Source organism: Gouania willdenowi, chromosome 1 (genome assembly GCF_900634775.1).
Source record: "Gouania willdenowi chromosome 1, fGouWil2.1, whole genome shotgun sequence".
NCBI lineage: Eukaryota > Metazoa > Chordata > Actinopteri > Blenniiformes > Gobiesocidae > Gouania > Gouania willdenowi.
Window position 1 is genome coordinate 42144620 of NC_041044.1, and position 19762 is coordinate 42164381.

The 19762-nt window shown below is 37.7% G+C and overlaps 1 protein-coding gene across 1 annotated transcript in view; it reads left to right on the plus strand.

Annotated features, from left to right (window-relative positions):
• ccdc85al (coiled-coil domain containing 85A, like) overlaps window positions 1–19762 on the plus strand; it is a 38961-nt gene that overhangs the window by 2979 nt on the left and 16220 nt on the right. Inside the window, exon 2 of the mRNA XM_028461076.1 lies at window positions 2819–3893. Coding sequence (XP_028316877.1) covers window positions 2819–3893 — 1075 coding nt within the window. The remainder of the gene's footprint in view (window positions 1–2818; window positions 3894–19762) is intronic.

Below are 19762 nucleotides of genomic sequence, written 5' to 3' on the forward strand. Positions count from 1 at the left end.
GAAAAAACAGATACAAAAAAGCAAATATGTCTTTTGAAGCTTCTTTTTGATAAAAGATCTAACTTTGAGAAATTCTTGCACTTGAAGCTGCTGGAGATGAAATTTATGAAATAAAAACATGCATAGATCTACTCTCGCAAATCATTTGCTAAAAAAAGATGTAAAAGGTAGAAATTGCAGCTCGAAAGTCAGTATCGTTCTCTCCATCCCACAATGCCAATTAATTTAGTTTGAAATAGTCTTTCTACATAGCAGTTGATAAGTTGGGTCAGACGGTGCTCTCTGTATCAGCGCTTCTAGCTCCGCCTACATCCTCTACCACCGAGAGTGGTCGACTGTCCGCTACAATCATTTATCCACTGACTTTGTTCATTTGTCACTAATGTACTTTAGATCATTTTAGATCTGAACCCTGACATCTTGTCCAGTGTGGATTGGAGATACTGTCTGCTCCCACGAGGACCATTGTCCCTGCTAGCTGCTACATGTTTAGCATTAAGGGGCTAAACTCTTTCTTGCACAATTTGCACATAAGTGGGTTTTTGTTTTCCATCTGGTGTTTTAAAACAAATGAAAATGAATGCCAACAAAGTACAGCAATGATTTCTCTCCCTGTTGATTGTAATGCAGTCTGTGCATCAGTATTATGGTCCATACCGGGAACTCGTGAACTGAGATTAACAAAGTGATTAGACAAGTGATTAACTGCATTTTTTTTGTGTGTAATTTTTCTGTGATCAATTACAATATAACACGCTAAAGTCCCAGCCCTACTAGTTAAAAACTCATCTATGCATCCCTTGATAGAACTCTACATCCCACAATGCAATGTGTGGAACTTTTCCGACAATGACAATAAGGGAGTGTTTATAGTGAAGATCAAAACAAGTTTTGGAGCCGCTATTTCAACCTTTTACATTTTTTTTAAAGCAAATGATCTTCAATTAATTGATCTATGAGTCTTGCACTATGACTTTATCTGATAAAAAAAAATATCTTAATCTCCAACAGCTTTAACTGGAAATATTAGGTTAGCAAAAATCTGAGGTTTTCAGGTCAAGTGAAAGTATGTCCCATCAGGTAGGAATTAGTTCCCCTGAAGGCTACTGAGCAGTCTGGAATGTTCCCGTGTAAATCCTCTCCTTTGTTCACATGCCAGTCCCTAAATCTGGTCTCCAGACCCCTCACCCCCTCGCCCTCCCCTTCCGGCTCTCACCTTGGAAATTCCTGCTCTCGTCTGCTACAGTACATGTGCAGCAAGCAGCGTTACTCTGCAGAGCTACGTTGCATTTTATTTTGAAAAGTGCACACTGTGTTTCTACCGTACACTACAGCGTTCACTGTTTACAGATGAAGTATGGCCGCAGGTCTCAGTCTAATGGGATGATTTGCTTTTCTTTGAGACCTCGTCACCTCTCCACCAATCCAAGTGGCCTAATTATGTAAAAGCTTGAGGGTGGGAAGGGCAGAAAGAGCTGGAGTGTGATTAGAGAGGTAAGATGTTTAGAGGAAGAGAGTGGGAGGTCTTTGTGAGGTGAAGAGGGGATGTAAATGTGACTGAACGATTCAGGGTATGGAATGAATCATTTCTGTGTTGCCTTTCTGACTATTACAAGGGAATAAAAATCTGCACTGTGGATTTTCAGTAGCTCACAGTGACACAATGTTTTTATGTCTTTAACACAGTGGATTCAATATATTTCGATGATGAGCGTTCCCACCCAAGTTTCCCAAGATGGATGTGGAACCTACAAGGACAAAAACTTGAAGCACACAGGCTAAATATCTCTGTCGATTCTTAACCGTTGAAAGTTCTGAAAACATTTTAAGTGAGAAAGTGACCAAGTAGAATATCAACATGTGCTCATTTGATCCATAAAACTCACATATACACATTTTCTGCCAACATTTTGGAGACCCGCCATAATGCTACTGACAACACTTCCGGTTAACTTCATTACATACACTCGCAATGCATCATGGGGCGGTTGAGTATGACTAGTGTACCCACCAAGCATAATTAAACAAGTTTGGATGAACTACCACCGGGCCAGCGGAACGTCTCCGCGCCGAATAGCACGTACCACGTTCCCGAGAATTCAGTCAAACGACTCGGTTCCACCTAGTAAAAAAAGGTTGCACAGAGGCTCTTAATATCCTTTCATAGAATATCCATGTCAAATTACAGCCCGATTCAACAGCATTAACGGAGGAGTAGTCATTTGAGAAATGGAGCCGACGAGGGTCCCTTTGGCACATACAGAGTATTGGGCCCCATTTATATATTGGTATGTGCCAAAGATTCGGTACCACCAACCATCATAATATTTGACTCGCAAAAAAATGAGAAATCGACTTGTGATATATCACGATATCACCAATTACAAATTTCACATTTGCAAGTACAAATTGGTATGAAATTCAACTTGTTTCGTTTTCTTTTTAAACTTGTGAGAACAAGTAAATGGTAATTAATCAAAAACAATTTATTTATTTAGTTTTGTTGAATACATACTGTAGCTTGTTTTATATAATTCAAAGATAGATTTGTATTCCCTTCATAGGGACTCCAACTTTCATTTACAAAATGTCCACGTCTTGTTACACTTTTCACATTTATTTCATCATCTTTCCCTATTCAGAAGACTTTATTGGCTATTAATCTCTCCAAAACGGTACCAAACATGCTAAATAGGTAAATTCCACTTTTTTTGTTTGTCTTCCCTGATCACAATAATGTGAGGTCCAACCTTTACTGTAGTTATACTTTATAGTTGAACTCATTCCTGTTTTCCCGTCCCTTGTTTTTATCTGTTAGGACATCAACCAGAAGCTGCAGGAGGACAATCGCGAGTTGCGGGACTTGTGTTGCTTCCTTGACGACGATCGCCAGAAAGGGAAGCGTGTATCCAGAGAGTGGCAGCGTCTTGGACGATACAGCTCAAGCATCATGCGCAAAGAAGTCACTCTCTACCTCCAGAAGCTAAAGGAGCTGGAACTTCGTCAGGAAGAGGTAATTCGGGAAAACCTGGAGCTGAAGGAACTCTGTTTGCTGCTGGACGAGGAGAAAGGAGTTGGAATAGGAGGAGGCGGTGGGGGTGGGGGTGGGGGAAGCATAGGAATGGGAGGGTGCCGTAACTCTATAGACAGCCAAAACAGCTTGTTGCTGGTGCCTGGGCAAGGGTTGCTAATGAGGGACGTGGGAGATGGGAGCAGTACTTCCAGTGCAGGGAGCGCAGATAGCTCTGATCACCCCCACCATAAGCAGCCCCACCCATCAGCTGGAGCAGGTGGGCTAGGCAGCAGTGGGGGGAAAGGCAGCCCTGAGCTTGTTCATAAACCCAGGTGTAGCAGCATCAGTGGGATGGCAGGTGGAGGAAGTGGGTCAGACAGGGAGATGTCCAGCCCTGATCACCCAGCCGGGCGCCATCGTAGCACAAGCCTGGAGTACCCGTACACCCTGCCCCAGCTCTGCCGCCCCCGCTGCGGATCTATATCGGTGCCTGACCACAGCCGTGTCATGCGGGGCTTTAGCCCAGAAAAATACGGAAGGAATGTGGGAGGACGTAGTCCGGAGCAGCAACACCCCAAACACCACAGCTCAGATCTGCTCCTCAGCCAGAGGCAGCACTTTTTTGGCCAGGGGGGCAGCGGGGAGGTCTACCAGAGGCACCACAGGAGCAGCATCAGCAGCATGGGCTGTGGAAGCCCCGAGGCCCGGCACACGCATCTGGGAACTGGCGAGCACCGTGAAAAGGGTTGCGTGGTCCAAGGGGGCAGCCCTGAGACCCAGAGGCACCAGTGCAGCATGAGTCCAGCTAGGGAGGGGCAGAGGAGGCCAGCTGGAGATGAGCTGTCACCACATCACCGGAGCATCTATAATGGCATGAACGGTAGGTGTGTGTCTAGTGTCTACGTCTGTGTAGGAATGCATGGCTGATTGTTGTGTGCTTTGATCCTCATTCAAAAAGATTCAAAAAGACGACTAACGGCAACATTTTGAAATTACCAAACACGTATAACAACAAACATGTAGAACGTCTTGAGTTTCGCTTCACAAATAAGGAACGAAAACAAATGTACTAATCCAACTCTTTTTATTATTATTATTTCTCATTTCATGTAACATAAGTTTTAAAAACTGTATTGCCAAAATAATCCAAAATGCAGCTTCAAATGTTCAGCACCTCCTGTAACTTAAAGAAGGAGAGAGTAAAGTTGCTCAAAATAAGCAGTGTTATTATTTATGATGTTCTACATGATATATTATACAACGCTTGATACATGTGCTTTAATATGGGAGATACACTTTAACATGGAGGGATAGACTTGCTGGCAGTTGTAAATCACTAAGTTAGACAACAGGATAGAATAAAAGGCTTAAAAGCATTTAAAAGTCCAACAATGTAGATTATGGCATTAAAAGTCTCTAACACGCGGGAGAGGCGGGCGAGTAGAGAAGCACAGCACTGCTCAATCCACTGCTTTGTATCCAGACGAGCACACACTGAGCACAGGGGGTTTGTTTGTTCTCTGTTCCAGACGGCTTGTTTTCTCGGTGCATCACGACAAACAACAGACTTATGAGTACACAGAGCACCCGCGGTGTCCGCCATGTTGTAAACAAAGTTCTGAGCTGCTACGGGAAGCAGGAGAGTCAAATGTCATCGGCTGCTGGTCCTTTAAAACTTTTTTATTTGGTTTTATTTTGTGAACCTTTTAATTTTAAATTGGTCTTTTTATCATATTCTCGTGACTATGTTTTTGGCACTTACAATATTTGTATAGAATTTAATTTTTTTTGAATGATTTTGGGAAAACTTAAATAAAAACTTTTCATCACTGGGGGGGCAATGCCCCCCCTGCCCCTCGTAACTTCCACGTATGCTTTTGATGAACCAACAACGTATCGGTGTTGCAGTGCTGACTGATATATGCTCTTTAGCTACACAAGATAATCTATGAAACAATATTTTCCCTACAATTTTTTCAGGATGGGTCAAAGATTTTCTAAAAATAACTCTAAAGTTGGATTAATTACATGTGCATATTAGGGTTGGGGTCAATTACATATCACAATTACAATTCCGTCTTTAATCATCCATCACGATGGATGATTAAAGATGGAATGGATGGATGGATCATGAGCTCAGCTACGGAGTGGGTGGGAGGAGGGCGGGCCTTCCTCTGGCCTTACGTCACAGTGCAGCAAGGGGGAAGTCAGTGTCCCGTCTATAGACACGCCCACTCATGAATATGCATAAGTGGGACGCAAATCAGCCTGTTTATGTAGAGTTGCTCAGAAAGTGACTTTTCAGAGGCTAAAACTCTGGAAAACACACAAGTTTGGGAAAATAAACCTCAAATACTATGTTTTGGGGAGATGGGTGAAAAATAGCATGATATGGGACCTTTAATAATTGTTAACTACGTATGTGTAACTATAGAACTGTAACAATTTCCCCAGTTTTGCGTTTAATTAAATTGTTATTGACAGTTGTTATAGAACGTCCATGCCAATTACAATGACAAAGTAAACTATCTAAACTCATTTACAATCCAATTACAATTACAACAGCAACAGATTTTTTCAATTGACCGCAACCCTGGTGCATTGCATTTAGAATTGGCGATGACAAGGATTACAACTGACCGAACATCATCATAAACCATTCATTCATAATATCCATTCACATGTTTCTGGCTCGTCTCTATTTCCTCCTGAAGATCACAGCATCCTGTTTAGAGATAAGCCTAAATGCATCACACACATCCAATGGCTTCTGATAGAGTGCAGAAATTTGCTACTATCGAAATCCATCGTCAGCTAACAGATTGGTTTTCTTCAAGTGTAACTTTATTGCCCTGGCAGTAAAAGCATCCAGCAGCTCTGTTTTAAAAAAAGGAAGATGCTGTCTCAGCAAAATCTGGTTTAGGTGTTTTTCATCCAAGAACATTTGCTGTTTTGCAGAACAACGCATGTGAAGTAATCTATGGAAGAAAATATCATGCTGCTATCTTGGCAGCTGAATAAATATCCCACAGTGGCTGTTAATGGTGTCATGAGTACAGGGCAAAGGGCTGAAATGGGCTTAATGGCATATTGATATCAGAAGGACAAATTCCTCAAGGTGAAACACCTTCATTTGTAACATTCAATTTAATTCAACTTTATTTGTATAGTGCAAATTACAACAAAGTCATCTCAATGCGCTTATCAAAATATAAAATTCATAATAAGAAAGAAAAAAACCCAACAAGATCCATTTAGCGACAGTGAGAAGAAACAACTCCCTTTAAACAGGAAGAAATCTCCGTTAGAAGCAGGTTCAGAGGTGGCAGCCATCTGCGTGGACTGGTTGGGGTTAGTGGACAGAAGGACCAACAGAACAGGATAGAGAGATAGAACATCAGAGTGTCTCAGACTAGTTGAGCCGTGAACCACAGATCAGGAACTGCCATCATCAGCTTCACGACCCCTGAAACAGAGCAGAGAGAGAAGGACGGGGAGAAGACACTGACTGCAGAAAAACACGATACAGTATTATAAGGTGACGTTTATTGGTACGCTAACAGTGACTCCTGCGACTGTTCACAGACGAGCCCATGTCCGCTCTAGCTGTTAGATTATGTTTTGATTCAGTCAATATGATGCTTGAACTACGAACACAAACTTTACAGAAAGCAAGTCAAACCAACTCGAACACCGAGTATTGTAACGTGTCATTTTATTCTGATAAATTTTATCAACTTGAATTAGCTCGGTTAGTTTTTGATCCACGCCACAGTGAAAGTGAAAACCCTGTCAGTTACAGAGCTGCTTGTTTTTGGCTTTGCACCGAAATGACTGTCACCAAAAACTTTGATTAAAAATGTATTTTCTTTTTCAAAAAGAAAACAATCTTAAATAACTGTATTCTATCTTTCACTTTCTTAACTAGAAATCTAGTTCAAATAAAATACAGTATAGAAAGAGGAAAAGACTCTGGAGACGGCGAAAATTTGTGATATTAAAATGAGGTCACGACCCAAAAAAGGTTGAGAACCACTGATGTAATGTCACATACAATTACGGCCTACAGTAAAATGTGTCTCTGAATTGTACCTATCCTGTTGAGGAATAATACATAATAAAAAAAGGAAAAATTATCTGTAAATTGGTAAAGCAAAGTAGCTCTCGTCATATTTGAGCTTTTTTGATTAGATTGTTTCTCTGTCACCATGGTTACTCTTGCATCAGCTAATGTGTAATTTGTGGCAATGCATTGAGGCTCCTGACTGCTGGTCAATTTATATTATAGTTTCCAATTTTTATTTCTCATTCATGTACCCCCTATGACAATTTGCGTACCCCTGGGGGTACCCGTACCCCACTTTGGAAACCTAGGCTGTGTGTGTTTTATTTTATTACTATATTTTGTTTGTTTCTGTTAACACCAACCTGCTCATGGGCATCAGCCCCCTGACTCGATCCCATGTATTTACATGGACATGTTTATGTTTATTTTGAAGACTTCACTTTTCAGAAAAGCTTTTAGTTACTGGATTTTCCATTTTTATTATCCTTTAATGTTGCTGCTCTTAAGATGTTTATGTACCCATGTTTTATTATTCCATTATGAGGTTGCACTTGTATTTTTACCACAACTCAGAATCAGAATCAGAATCAGAATCAGTTTTATTGCCATGGTTTGAGAACAGGTTCACAAACTAGGAATTTTTCTCGGTGCAAACGTGCGACATAGAACATATAACACAGAGTTAAGATAAATATAAGCTAAAAAACTTTAAACTTTAAACTACAAGGCTATAGGGGCATGCATAAAAACTCTGTACAGCACTTTGTGATTTTATCTGCAAAAAGCACTTTATAAATAAACTACTTACTTACTTACTTATTCAAAATATACATTGTCCCATTTAAAAAGAAAAAAAACCTAAAATCTCTCAAATGAAAAAAAAACACCTATAAATCCACTCTATTATTTTATTATTTGTGTCACTTCCTCTAAAATTACCAGCATGTCTATTGATTCCTCAGACCTCTGCAACCTCATTTCATAGAAAAACCAAAGCGTAATCTCTGAAAATAAAGTGTAATACCAAACATTGATTGTTTGGTTGTTTTTTTCCTCATAAAAAAAAATAAAAAAATCCATTTTGTAATCTACAAGGAGATTGCATGATTATTGTCATGGATTATTAAAAAAAAGACTCACAACATTGATTTAGATCCTCACAGTGTAGCAGAGGATTTCAGTCTTCATGTAACCTGAAACCAGTGATGCATGAAAAAAACCACAGCGTTTTAATGCCTCACAAGTTCTTAGCTGGAATATTGTTGTGAGTGCAAATAGGTCTGTCTGCTGGAAAGGTTTGCTTTTAGTGAAATGCATGCAGTAAAAACATCAGGCACGTGAAAACTTCATCTAACTGGATTTGATGAGGCGGAGTTGTTTCAGGGGCCACTGGTAACGCAACAGCACCTTATTTGAAAAAGATCACATGTCTGAAATGTCAAATAAAGTGCTCTGTCCACTGCCTTTATCAGCTCACATTGGATGTCCTTTTTTCGGATGACGGAGGAATTTAATTCCTGTGACGATGTAGTACACTCCACTCGCTTAGATTATCCTCTTCTAAGCCCTTTGCAGCATTATTTCATTTTTTATGTGCTTGCGTGCAGGCTTGTATTTCTCTGTCTGTTTGTTTCTGTGTGTGTGTGTTGTGTTGTGTTGTTTGGACTAAAGCATTGTGGGTTTATTGTCAGACAAATGCGTAAATGTCTCGTTAACGTGTCATTCGTCAGCTCTGAATCACATGGCGGTTAAAGCTCTCCAACCTTTGAACCTTTTAATGTCACCATCTGCCTTTTTTTTATCATTCAAGAAGATTATCACACACTATGTGGGATTTTTTACAGTTTTAAGAAAGGAAAAAAAAGCCAAAAACCGGACGAAACACAACTAGATATAGAACGAAAGTACAGACTTTGGATCCTTCCATATAATCTAAACCAGGGGAGTCAAACTCATTTTAGTTCAGGGGCCAAATACAGACCAGTTTGATCTCAAGTGGGACGCAGATTCTCGGTGGGGAAAAAAATTCATAATTTTAACATCATTGTGCCGTAGTTTTCAATATCAGTTCAACTGACTTCCAAAATTATTGATTTTCTTATCAATTTTTGTGTAATTTAGAGGAATTTTGTGAGAAATTGAAAGTTCTTTCCACAATGTGAAATTAAAAACGACTGCATTCATGTGATATAAACAAAGGAAAAATGCAAGCTCCTAAAATATAGTGGAGTTTGATTAAATTGCTGAATTTGTTCATCTACTATTAGATTATTTGTTAATTTACACAATAATTCACGTGCTCTAAAGGTCCAGATTTTGTCCCCTCGTCTTGAATTTGACACATGTGATCTAAATAATGTATTATCTATATTTTTGCTTGTCTATTATTATCCCCGATCTGAAATCAGGGTGAGATTTTACTCTGGGTGATCTGGTTTCCTCCCACAGTCCAATAAACTGTCCAAATATATCTTAATAACCATAAACATAAGGCTGTGTTTCAAATATCATACTAACATACTACTCATACTAAGTCTGACTTTAACAGTTGTATGTAGTTTGTTCATATTAGATAGTATGAAAAGATTCAGTATGCGAGAAATACCCGGATGTTTATTATATGGGGACATTTTTTAAGTATGCACGGTGGACAAAAACAGTCCCATGATGCATTGCGAGCGGAACGTAAAATTGTCCTGGGACCGGTGTCATGGTCTGAGTTTACCTCCGTACTGAGATTATTTTACAATCTCAGTACGTGACTGTTACGTACTGAGATGTACCCGTGCTGGATTAGCCATGCACAGAGATTGTTGTACTGATTTAAGAAAATGCTTAAAACATCACATCAGTCAATTATCGCTAAAAAATCGACCATGTTAAAAAAAATATATGATTGTCATGATCAGATTTACACGAATACAACAGCTTATTACTGTAAAAACTGCATAGAATAAATTATAAAACATATGTTTTTTTTATACAAACAAATTGCTTTGAAATTGAATTTTCAATCTCAACACGGCGGAAGTAGCAAAACTCACAGCGGAACTCGTAAAAATTCATTTTCCTGTAGTGGACATGCTCATAATCGATTTCGGTACGAGATCAAGCTAAAATTCAAAATAAAAGCAACTCTTCTTGTCTTACATTAGATTTTTTTTCTTCTCTTTTGTAAATAGGGCTCTTATTTTGAAGTTAACCTCTCAGAGACCTTTTTGAAAGTGAGGGGGACGGGGGCCCACCCCCTTTTTCCAATAATTTCTAAATTTATTGGAACGTACAGTATGTAGTCGTGTGATATATTGTTTCAAAGGCAATTCAACGTAGATTACGATTTTACTTCGCACAATTAGATCTGTTTTACTCGGTGGAACCGAGTCATTTGACTGAATTCTTGGGAACGTGGCAGGTGCTATTGAGACGTTCCGCGGGCCCAGTGGAAAAGTTCATCAGAACTTGTTAAGAACGCTTTGGGCTGTTATGATTTGGGCTGTTATGATTTGGGCTGTCATGATTTGGGCTGTCATGATTTGGGCTGTCATGATTTGGGCTGTCATGATTTGGGCTGTTATGATTTGGGCTGTTATGATTTGGGCTGTCATGATTTGGGCTGTTATGATTTGGGCTGTTATGATTTGGGCTGTCATGATTTGGGCTGTTATGATTTGGGCTGTCATGATTTGGGCTGTTATGATTTGGGCTGTCATGATTTGGGCTGTTATGATTTGGACTCATACTATTTGATGCTCTTGATGAATTCCGCTGTCCAAAAACATGCATTACGGGTTAATTTGATTCTAATTGCCATTTGGAGTGAATGTGTGTCTGAGCGCCTCTGTGATTAATGGATGGATGGATGAAGGGATAGAAATTCTGCAGCCATAAATGATTGGTTAATCTGAACATATTGCTTTAAAGAAGAAAAAAAACCCTCTACAATGTTAAAAAAAAAAAAGTAATTACTTTTATGATTAGCTTTTGCTGAATTAAAATAAGATAATTAGGCTGTGACATTGAGGTCCAACTGGACAACAGCATTCTAAGGCTAATGGTGATTCAGATCAAAAACACGTGTTGTTTTTTCCTGTGATGGATGATATATGGTTAAAATAATCAGTCATGCACTCTGGTTTCCTCTGACCCAGACAGCGAGGGTTGAGCACTCACTAATCCAATAGGATTGGCGCACTGTAGAGGGTCTTTTTTTTTTTTTTTTTTTTTTTAAGAAAAAAGAAGGGACTTAATCATGTTTTCTGCTTTAGCAATCACAAGTTCTGCATATTAGCCTAAGCTGCTCAAATGATTTCAAGAGAGGAACTGTTGTGTGGGGTGAGAACCAAACACACACTCGTGATGATGCATTTAAAACATTGATTTACTCATCTTTTGTGTACTGCTTGTATATAATTACATACGTATTAAACGTTTTGCTAGCGATGCAGTGATAGAGCAGAGAGGAACCTAACCCAGATCTGTACAATCTAGAATCTAATCAGTGAAAATAAGTCTGTTACATAATGACAGTATTTCGTCACAGAGGCTTGAACACAGAGGTAAAAGTACTCACATTACTGTAATTGAGTTGCTTTTATGGATACTTTTCTGAGTATATTTATAAATCAGTCATTTTGCAAGAAAGTAAAGTAATTCGTTAAATTTCTACACTCAACCGTGACTGAGTAAATCATTATTTTTTGTTTTGAAATGATCAAAAAATTCAACGCCCAGACAACAATCAAATGCGTCACATCATAGCCGACCATATTATATTATATTTTTAAAGCAGAATTTTTTTTTAGCATCAAAATCAGACTTTGAATTTCAAAACCATCAAATTTCTAGCAATTTAATAAATCATGTTCATGATTGGGTATTTCAGGCGTACGGTAACATTTATTGCTATTTTTTACAAATACCAATCGGTGTCGGTGTCACATGACTAATGGAGTGTAACTTGATTGGTTGGATGATTAAACACTGAATTTTTGCAGGTGAATTTTTTAAGACTTATTTATTTTATTTATAATTTTTTTTATATTGAATTTTTAAAAACTTTCTAAAAAAAGAAGTGTTAGGAATTTAAAAAAAACATGCGAGTAATGCAAAGGTTTTAAAATTCAAAGTCTGATTTTGATGCTAAAAAAAAAATTCTGTTTTAAAAATTCGAATTCAAACTGATGACAGATTTACTACCACAGTGAAAGTAACTAGTAATTTTTTACTTTAGTACTATTTAATTGAGCTACTTTTTACTTGTACTTGTGATTTTTTTTTAAAAAATATATATGAGTTACTTGCACTTGGGTACAATTTTAATCATGTAACATGAACATGGTCATGGTTATTGACAAATGAAAAGAAAGATTAATGTTGAAGTATAAATGGACTTTTTCCCATCTTAAAGCTACACAAACACAGGAATTCGCTAAAATGATCCCGTTGTCTTATAAGACCTGTTAGTGTGTAATTATTACACACTATGATTATTGTTTATGCTGCTTTTGTCTGTCAAAGCCAACGGAAATCCTCCCTGAAGCTGCGATCATAGATTACGTTCCCCCGCAGGAGTCACTACCAAAAATGGATCTCTCTCTAAACTTTATGAGCTTTTTCCCCCAGAATCGCCTCTTTTTTATTCCTAATTGGCTGCTTGAGCACCAGCTGCTGGACGGGACAACACTCAGATACTAAAGCCTCAATCTGCCACCAGTTGAGGAAGTATTTGAGTGGTTTGAGGCCTGCTTCCGTTACATCCTGTATTCTTCTACGGGCTTTTTATAGCAGATCTTTATCTCTTCCACTGATCTATCCCACTCTCCACATCTCCACAGAGGAGATAGATGGATGGCATCTAGAGTGGAAACCAGCAGCATGTCTACATTGTCTTTCTAGGCTTTAATGTTCTGCTTTTTGTCTTAATACAACACTAAACAAAATTCAGGGTTGGAGTCATTTATTTAGAATTGTAATGGCTTAATTGATAATTACAATTGTGGTGGAATTGAAAGAATCTGTTGCTCTTGTAATCACAAATGAATTGGAATTGAGTTCAGATAATTGACTTTTTAATTGTAACTGGCATAGAAATGTCTTCCACATAAGCTGTTAATCAATAAAACGTGTTTCACTACCTTGTTGGTTCTCTCAAAGTGTATTTCACAGCTGATTTAGGGTGGCATGGTTCAAAAGCTCAGTAATTGTGATTAATTGAATTTGAACTTCAGTAATTGAGAACGTAATTGTAATTGACTTTCAGGAGAAAAATAATGGTAATAATTTCAATTTTAATTGTAATTGGAAATCATAATTGAGTTGTAATAGAACATGGATAATTGAAAATTTGCACGGCATTGATAATATCAAAGCAAGATATCAGATATTTGATTTTGTGACTCATTTTTATGCAATTTGGTCAAATTTTGTGGAATAATTTGAAGAAAACTGCAAGATTTTGGGAAAATTGAGTTATTTTAAAAATTTGAGATTAAAAAACGACTGCCATCATGTGATTTAAACATGGAGAAAATGTGAGCCCTGTAAATATTATGGAGTTTTTTTGAATTTGTTTATTAATTTGGATTTATCTACAACTGAATTAGTTGGTATTTACACAATGATTCATGGTTTCTTTGACTTTTTTTGCTTGCTGCCGTGGGCCGAAGTGGATGCTCTAAAGGGCCGTATTTGGCCCCCGGGCTTTGAGTTTGACACATGTTCTAGACCTTTATGATCATCTGTTTTTGAGAGAAAATTTGGAATCTAAATGTGTGACATTGTTCCAAAATGATTGGGCCTGATTTTAAATAAAGAGAGAGAGAGAGAAAAGGAAAAAAAAAGATCAAATTGATTTTTCCATGTGAGAATATGAATTCTATTTTTTTTTTTTTCGCGTAAAAATCGGACGCCCAAGGTTTATAGAAGTGTTTAAATTGAGGATATGTGTTCCTGTACTTATCCATAATCAAATCTCATCATTTCTCATTAGATGGAATGACCATTTCTCCCAAATCCATCCCACCTGGCACAATTAAAAAACAATTAATGATAAATAGAATATTTGTGTCTTGTAAAATATAAGCAAACAAAGAAGAAGCTTCGTTGATTTCACTTCACTTTCCTGCTCCTCTTAAAGACTGAGGCCATTGTTTCTTTCCCATGACATTTGACTTTAACAACACTGGTGGAGTAGCTTTATAACTGTTATATGCATGGGAGAGGGTAGGTGTAATTTAGGTTTTATTTATGGCTTTACATTTCAGTGTTATTGGCATGGAGGTGCAAGGGACGACAAGGGAGCCCTGGGCTTAACTTCAGGGTGAACCATGGACAACCACGTAGTGACTATTAATATTATTTATATATATATATATATATAAATGATGAACCAGTCTGCAAGTTAAGATGCAATATTCTCTTTTATTTATTCCATAATCAGCTCTAAGACATAAATGCTACAGTGAAAGTCTTTCTTTTAAAATGTCATCAGGGAAAATATGATTTTTAAATGCTATCTTAGTATTTGAATTATTAATTACACCTGAGAATAATTACCCCAAACATCTTTTCCTTCCTTCAGAGCAGCAATTATAGCCAAGAGTGTCTGATTAGACATTTTCTCCACTTACCTCAGGGACACAAACCGGTAGCTGTAATTTTTATTCAAGCCACTGCTGGCTTCATTTTGCTCTGTTGCATGAGGGGAAATATTCCTCTTTGCAGCGCACACTGACGGTTCTGACACGAATTACTCCCTGTGCGGGCAACCTCAATAACGCCGCCACAGCTACACACTACAACTACAAATCAACCCAAAAACACACACTAAAATGGGTTTCACTTTTTTAGTGCTTTGATGAAACTAAAAACGTACCCGTGTTGCCTTGGTGATGGCAAACTTATGAATCATGTCCTCCTACAGTATGTTAGTTTTCCACCTATGGTGTGGTTTATGCTTATCACTGCCAAGCTGCTGGAGCTTTATTATTATTTAGCCAAAAACATTTCATTTAAATGGATTATAGTTCAATAAATAAAGTTCATGACAATTTATCTGATTACTTGTTAAATAATAATTACATTTATTGCAAAGCTGGAAAGGAGAAGATGACAAATCTATTTATTTATTTGTGGGTTTGATTAGACAATTTGATGAACCCCATGTGGGACTCACTGGTCACTAACTAAAATGGTTCCCATCTATAACATAACACCGTTCCTGCAACCGCAGACAGTCGAACATATTATCAAAGTAAACAAAACTTGTCAAAAGGAGATTCACGTAACCCTATGCGTCACCAGGAAGAGGCCATAGAAACGATAAGGAGACGTTTTCTAGTTTCAGGAATGTCCCTCATTCAGATTTTAAGTGAATTTCTGAAGCAGATACCACAGCACACTTTCACAGGTGTGGAGAAACACATTCCTCCATGATTAATCAGGAAGGATTAACACAGGTGTTAATTATATTGTGCAAGCCTCATAAAAAAAAAGGTTATTTCCAAAGAGTGAAGCATGTGTAAGAAATAGAGAATTGAGAGAAAAACACGAGTGTAAAGAGTCACTAATGGAGCCGACTTCTTCACTTGGAGCGGATGATCACTGAGAACTCTCACACACGGTCCCTTTGTTCCATACTGTTTCCACCCAGGTGTACCTAATTTCTTGAATGCCTCACAGCACTATTTAAGAAGTGTCGGGCTGTGTTGGAAATATCAAACTCTGTATAATACACTACAAACTTATTGAGTATTTACTGTCTAATTTATAGTGGATGATGACCGTTCCTACTGAAGTATACTTTCAAGTTTCCCAAGATGCATTTGGAACCTACAACGACAAAAACCTGACCTGATTTTAATGAGAACGTGACCAAGTAGAACGTCAACAGCTCATTTGATCCATAAAACTCAAAACTCACCTAAATATATTTCATTCCGACATTTCAGAGATTTTCAGAGGCCTTCCATTGTGCTACTGACGAAACTTCCTGTTAACTTCAAAACAAGAGCCCCCTTTAAAAAAGTGTTGAAAAATGAATGGAAGACAAGAAGAGATGCTTTTGTTTTGAAGGCCACGCCCCTTCCATCTTTTATAGGAAGGGTGGGGCCAACAGTGAAGGTTAGTGACATCACTGACCTAATCTCAGCCAATAGAAAATTTAAACCCATAGAGGGCAGTCACTCTGACATTTTACAACTAAAAACACTAAATTTGAATACTTAGATAAAAATGTGAAAAGTGGGACTAGGACCAATAAACTACATTACTTTATATATGTAATCAGCAGAAAAAAGTGGTTTTATGGTGTTCTTATACTCTATTCATACGCTTTCAATGACTTTAGGAATCATGGATGGTTAGGTTGAAATCCCGCAAGATTACTTCACAAGAATGTCCGTTAGCTACACTAGACACTTAGCCACCAGTTTTGCAAGGGAAATATCATGGAATTATGTGACATGGTTCCCAAAACATGTAAGGGAGGGTTTAGTCATTCACTTCATTTTGAATTAAATCCCTGCTGGTGCAAGATATTTGATATATTTGTCTGTTTTTTAGAATGATCGATGGACATTCAGTCACTCATTTTCCAGGGAAAAACAGTGTGCCTGCATGATAGAGACCCATAATATGCAAATAACGGAGCCATCATTAGCATGAACCCAACCCTGGTGCTATTTGGCCCCTAGCCAAAAACAAACTACATATTGGAACTTCGGGGGGAATAAAACTCGTCCGCTGGTGCCACTTTTTCCATGAAATCATCACTTTTTTTTGCTCCGCGATTGTGTGTTTGGCTTCTAGCGGGTGTAGTTCTGACTTTACCTGGGAGTGATGCACATATTCGGACTTGGGCGGGGCAGACCTTTCCGCTGACACCTTGTTTGGCCTGATCTGAGCACTATCGACGCTGGAGCCGCTTTCACACTGCTCTCTTCCTGCATGTGGGCGTGGTTCCAGCACCTCTAAGTGACACGCCCCCAGCATTTCAGAGCAGAGAGAAGTGCTTGTTTTTACATGATTTTGAGACCTAATTCTATATACTTAGCGATTTTTTTCATCTTTTAAATTTGGCTCCGTGGTCAATGACACGTGTTTCTGTGGTGTCACAAACTCATAACACAAATGTATGTCATGGACTTTAAATATTTTTCTGTCACATTGGGGCGAGATTTTAAATAAAAGTTGAAATAAAAAAGGGTTCAGTTTGCTACAGACGCGTTTTCAGACAGTTTTCTGCGACCACAGAAAATCAGTCCCTAAATAAGACACTTTTCTTTATTTTGCACTCTCAATGTTATATTTCTATTTTTTCATTATGTCTTCCTTCCCAACATTGAGTTATGATACAGCCTGCTTAGCATGTGCTAGCGTGACATCAACCCAAAGCCCAGAGGTGTGTGACAAATCCTTTGCAGTGGCTTCAGTCATCCAGTAGACATGCAGACTCAGAGCCATTGTCCTCTTACAGTATTCTAGTGGGAAAACAACAAAGCAAGGTTACATTTACTTTAAGCTGTGTGCAGGGATGCCAAGGTCAATTTTAGCTTCAAGTTTTGCCAATGTTCATTATAAAGAGTAGAATTATCTTGCTGAAGTTTCAAAAGTCATCCACTTGACAGATATTGAGTAACAGCACTAACGGGGACAACAATTCTGCGTCACAAAAAAATAAAATGAGTAGTGGAAGAAAATCTCATTAAAATACAAGTAAGAAATTATATTCTTTGTCATTATTACAATAGCGGAGTTATTATAGCTTTAAAGGGATCCTCCACTGTTTTTACAAATGTGGCCTAAAATCTTTAAAATGTACTTATTAGAAGATCTATGCACTACATTTGTTTTATTAGCTTTTAAAAATGTAACTACTTTACAGTTTTAGAGCCTGTGTTCCTCAATCACTCTATTAGAGTGAAAAATTCAGCCTGCTTTTTATATAATTTAGCAGCTTTTTATATAATTTAGCAGCTTTTTATATAATTTAGCAGCTTTTTATATCATTTAGCAGCTTTTTGCATCATTTAGCAGCTTTTTAGGTCAAGATGACAACTTGTGCTGCTTTTGGTTGCACTAAATAATGAGGAAAAGTTACATTTGTTGATGTAAACCCTTTTGTTTTCCTAAAGAGGATAAAAACAGTTGTGACCCAAAAAAATCTTTGACCGCAGGGGGCGACAGTTCCAACTTTGGTAGTAACAATAAAGCAGAGAAGAAGAGCTCTCCTAAGTGACTTTTACTCTCCCTTTAAAAGTGTGCTGACATGCTCTGGTGGCTGAAGTTAGCAAGTAAATCACAACTGTGTTTATTTACTTTATTTATTTTAACTAAAAAAGCTGCTAAATGATCTTAAAATCAGGCTGAATGTTTCACTCCAATAGAAAACAATGGGATGTTTACAGGCAGTGGGGCCGTGTGACATCATCAATCACGTGATTTCAAGATGGCGGAACACAGGCTCTATAAAGTACTCCCATTTTTAATAAGTTAAGTTAATAAAACAAATATGGTGGAAAAATAATGTGTTTTGTTGGACATAAGTTTTCTAATAAGTACATTTCAAAGGTTTTAGGCCACATATGTAAAAACAGTCGAGGATCAAATTTTAAAAACAATGATGTTGAGCCTTAGAGTGCTCAGCTTTTGGAGAATTTAGACACACTTGGAAGACATTTTGTGAACTTGTTTTGATTATAAATCTAAGTAACATGATTACAGCATATAATTAAGTTACTACCGCTTCTTTTTTTTTTTTTTTTTTAACAGAAATCCTCTATTTTTACCTGATCAAGCAAAGGCTTAGTTAACTCATCTCATGCTCTGAAGGAAGAGGATCATTTTCTTTATTATTGTTATTATTATTATTTATTTTTTGTCTTACTAGGTCAGGCAGGGTATGAAATGTTTTGTTAAGCATCTGCAAGAAAAAAAAAAAAATAGCAAGTGAGATAACGTATCATGATATAACTGCATCAACTGTATCCTCTACTCTCGCTGTGCATCACATCCATTTGATTTAATGGTTTTCCTGATGGAAGGGACAAGAAAGTGTGTGTGTGTGTGTTCAGCTTTTGTTCTCACAGACAGATGAGGGCTGATCTTATTCCATTAACCGGCGTAAAATGATTGGCAGTATTGTTGCTGTATTATTTTCGTGTCGTTGTCACAGATGAAACATCTTCTCCTGGTATCTGGAGTTATGGAAATAATGATCTGTACTTCTGTACACTTACTTTTATCAGTAATGGTTTGATCACCTCTTGTATCTGGTTTTACTATAGGGCTGTGGTTGCAGGTAAAACACAACAATGAAATGAAAGGATAATAACATGGTGTAAAAGTAACAGGCAAAGCTAACAGTGTCTGTGAATGGTGCAGTTTTGTGTTTCTGGAGATGATCAGATGTGTAAAGTAAAGCTGTTCGACTTTGTTATTATTATTATTATTATTATTATTATTATTATTATTATTATTATTGCAGTGAGTTATTTTGCAACAAAATCAATGAGTTCTTTGCATCCGTGCAGCACAATAAAGTGTGTTTTGTTTTAATGATGAGCTGCAGGAATTGTTTTTATTATTATTACATAACGTGGATCACAAAGGCATGAAAACTGTGATTACAACCACACCTCCTCACCCCACCCCCATCCCCATGTTGCTCAATCTTATATATATAG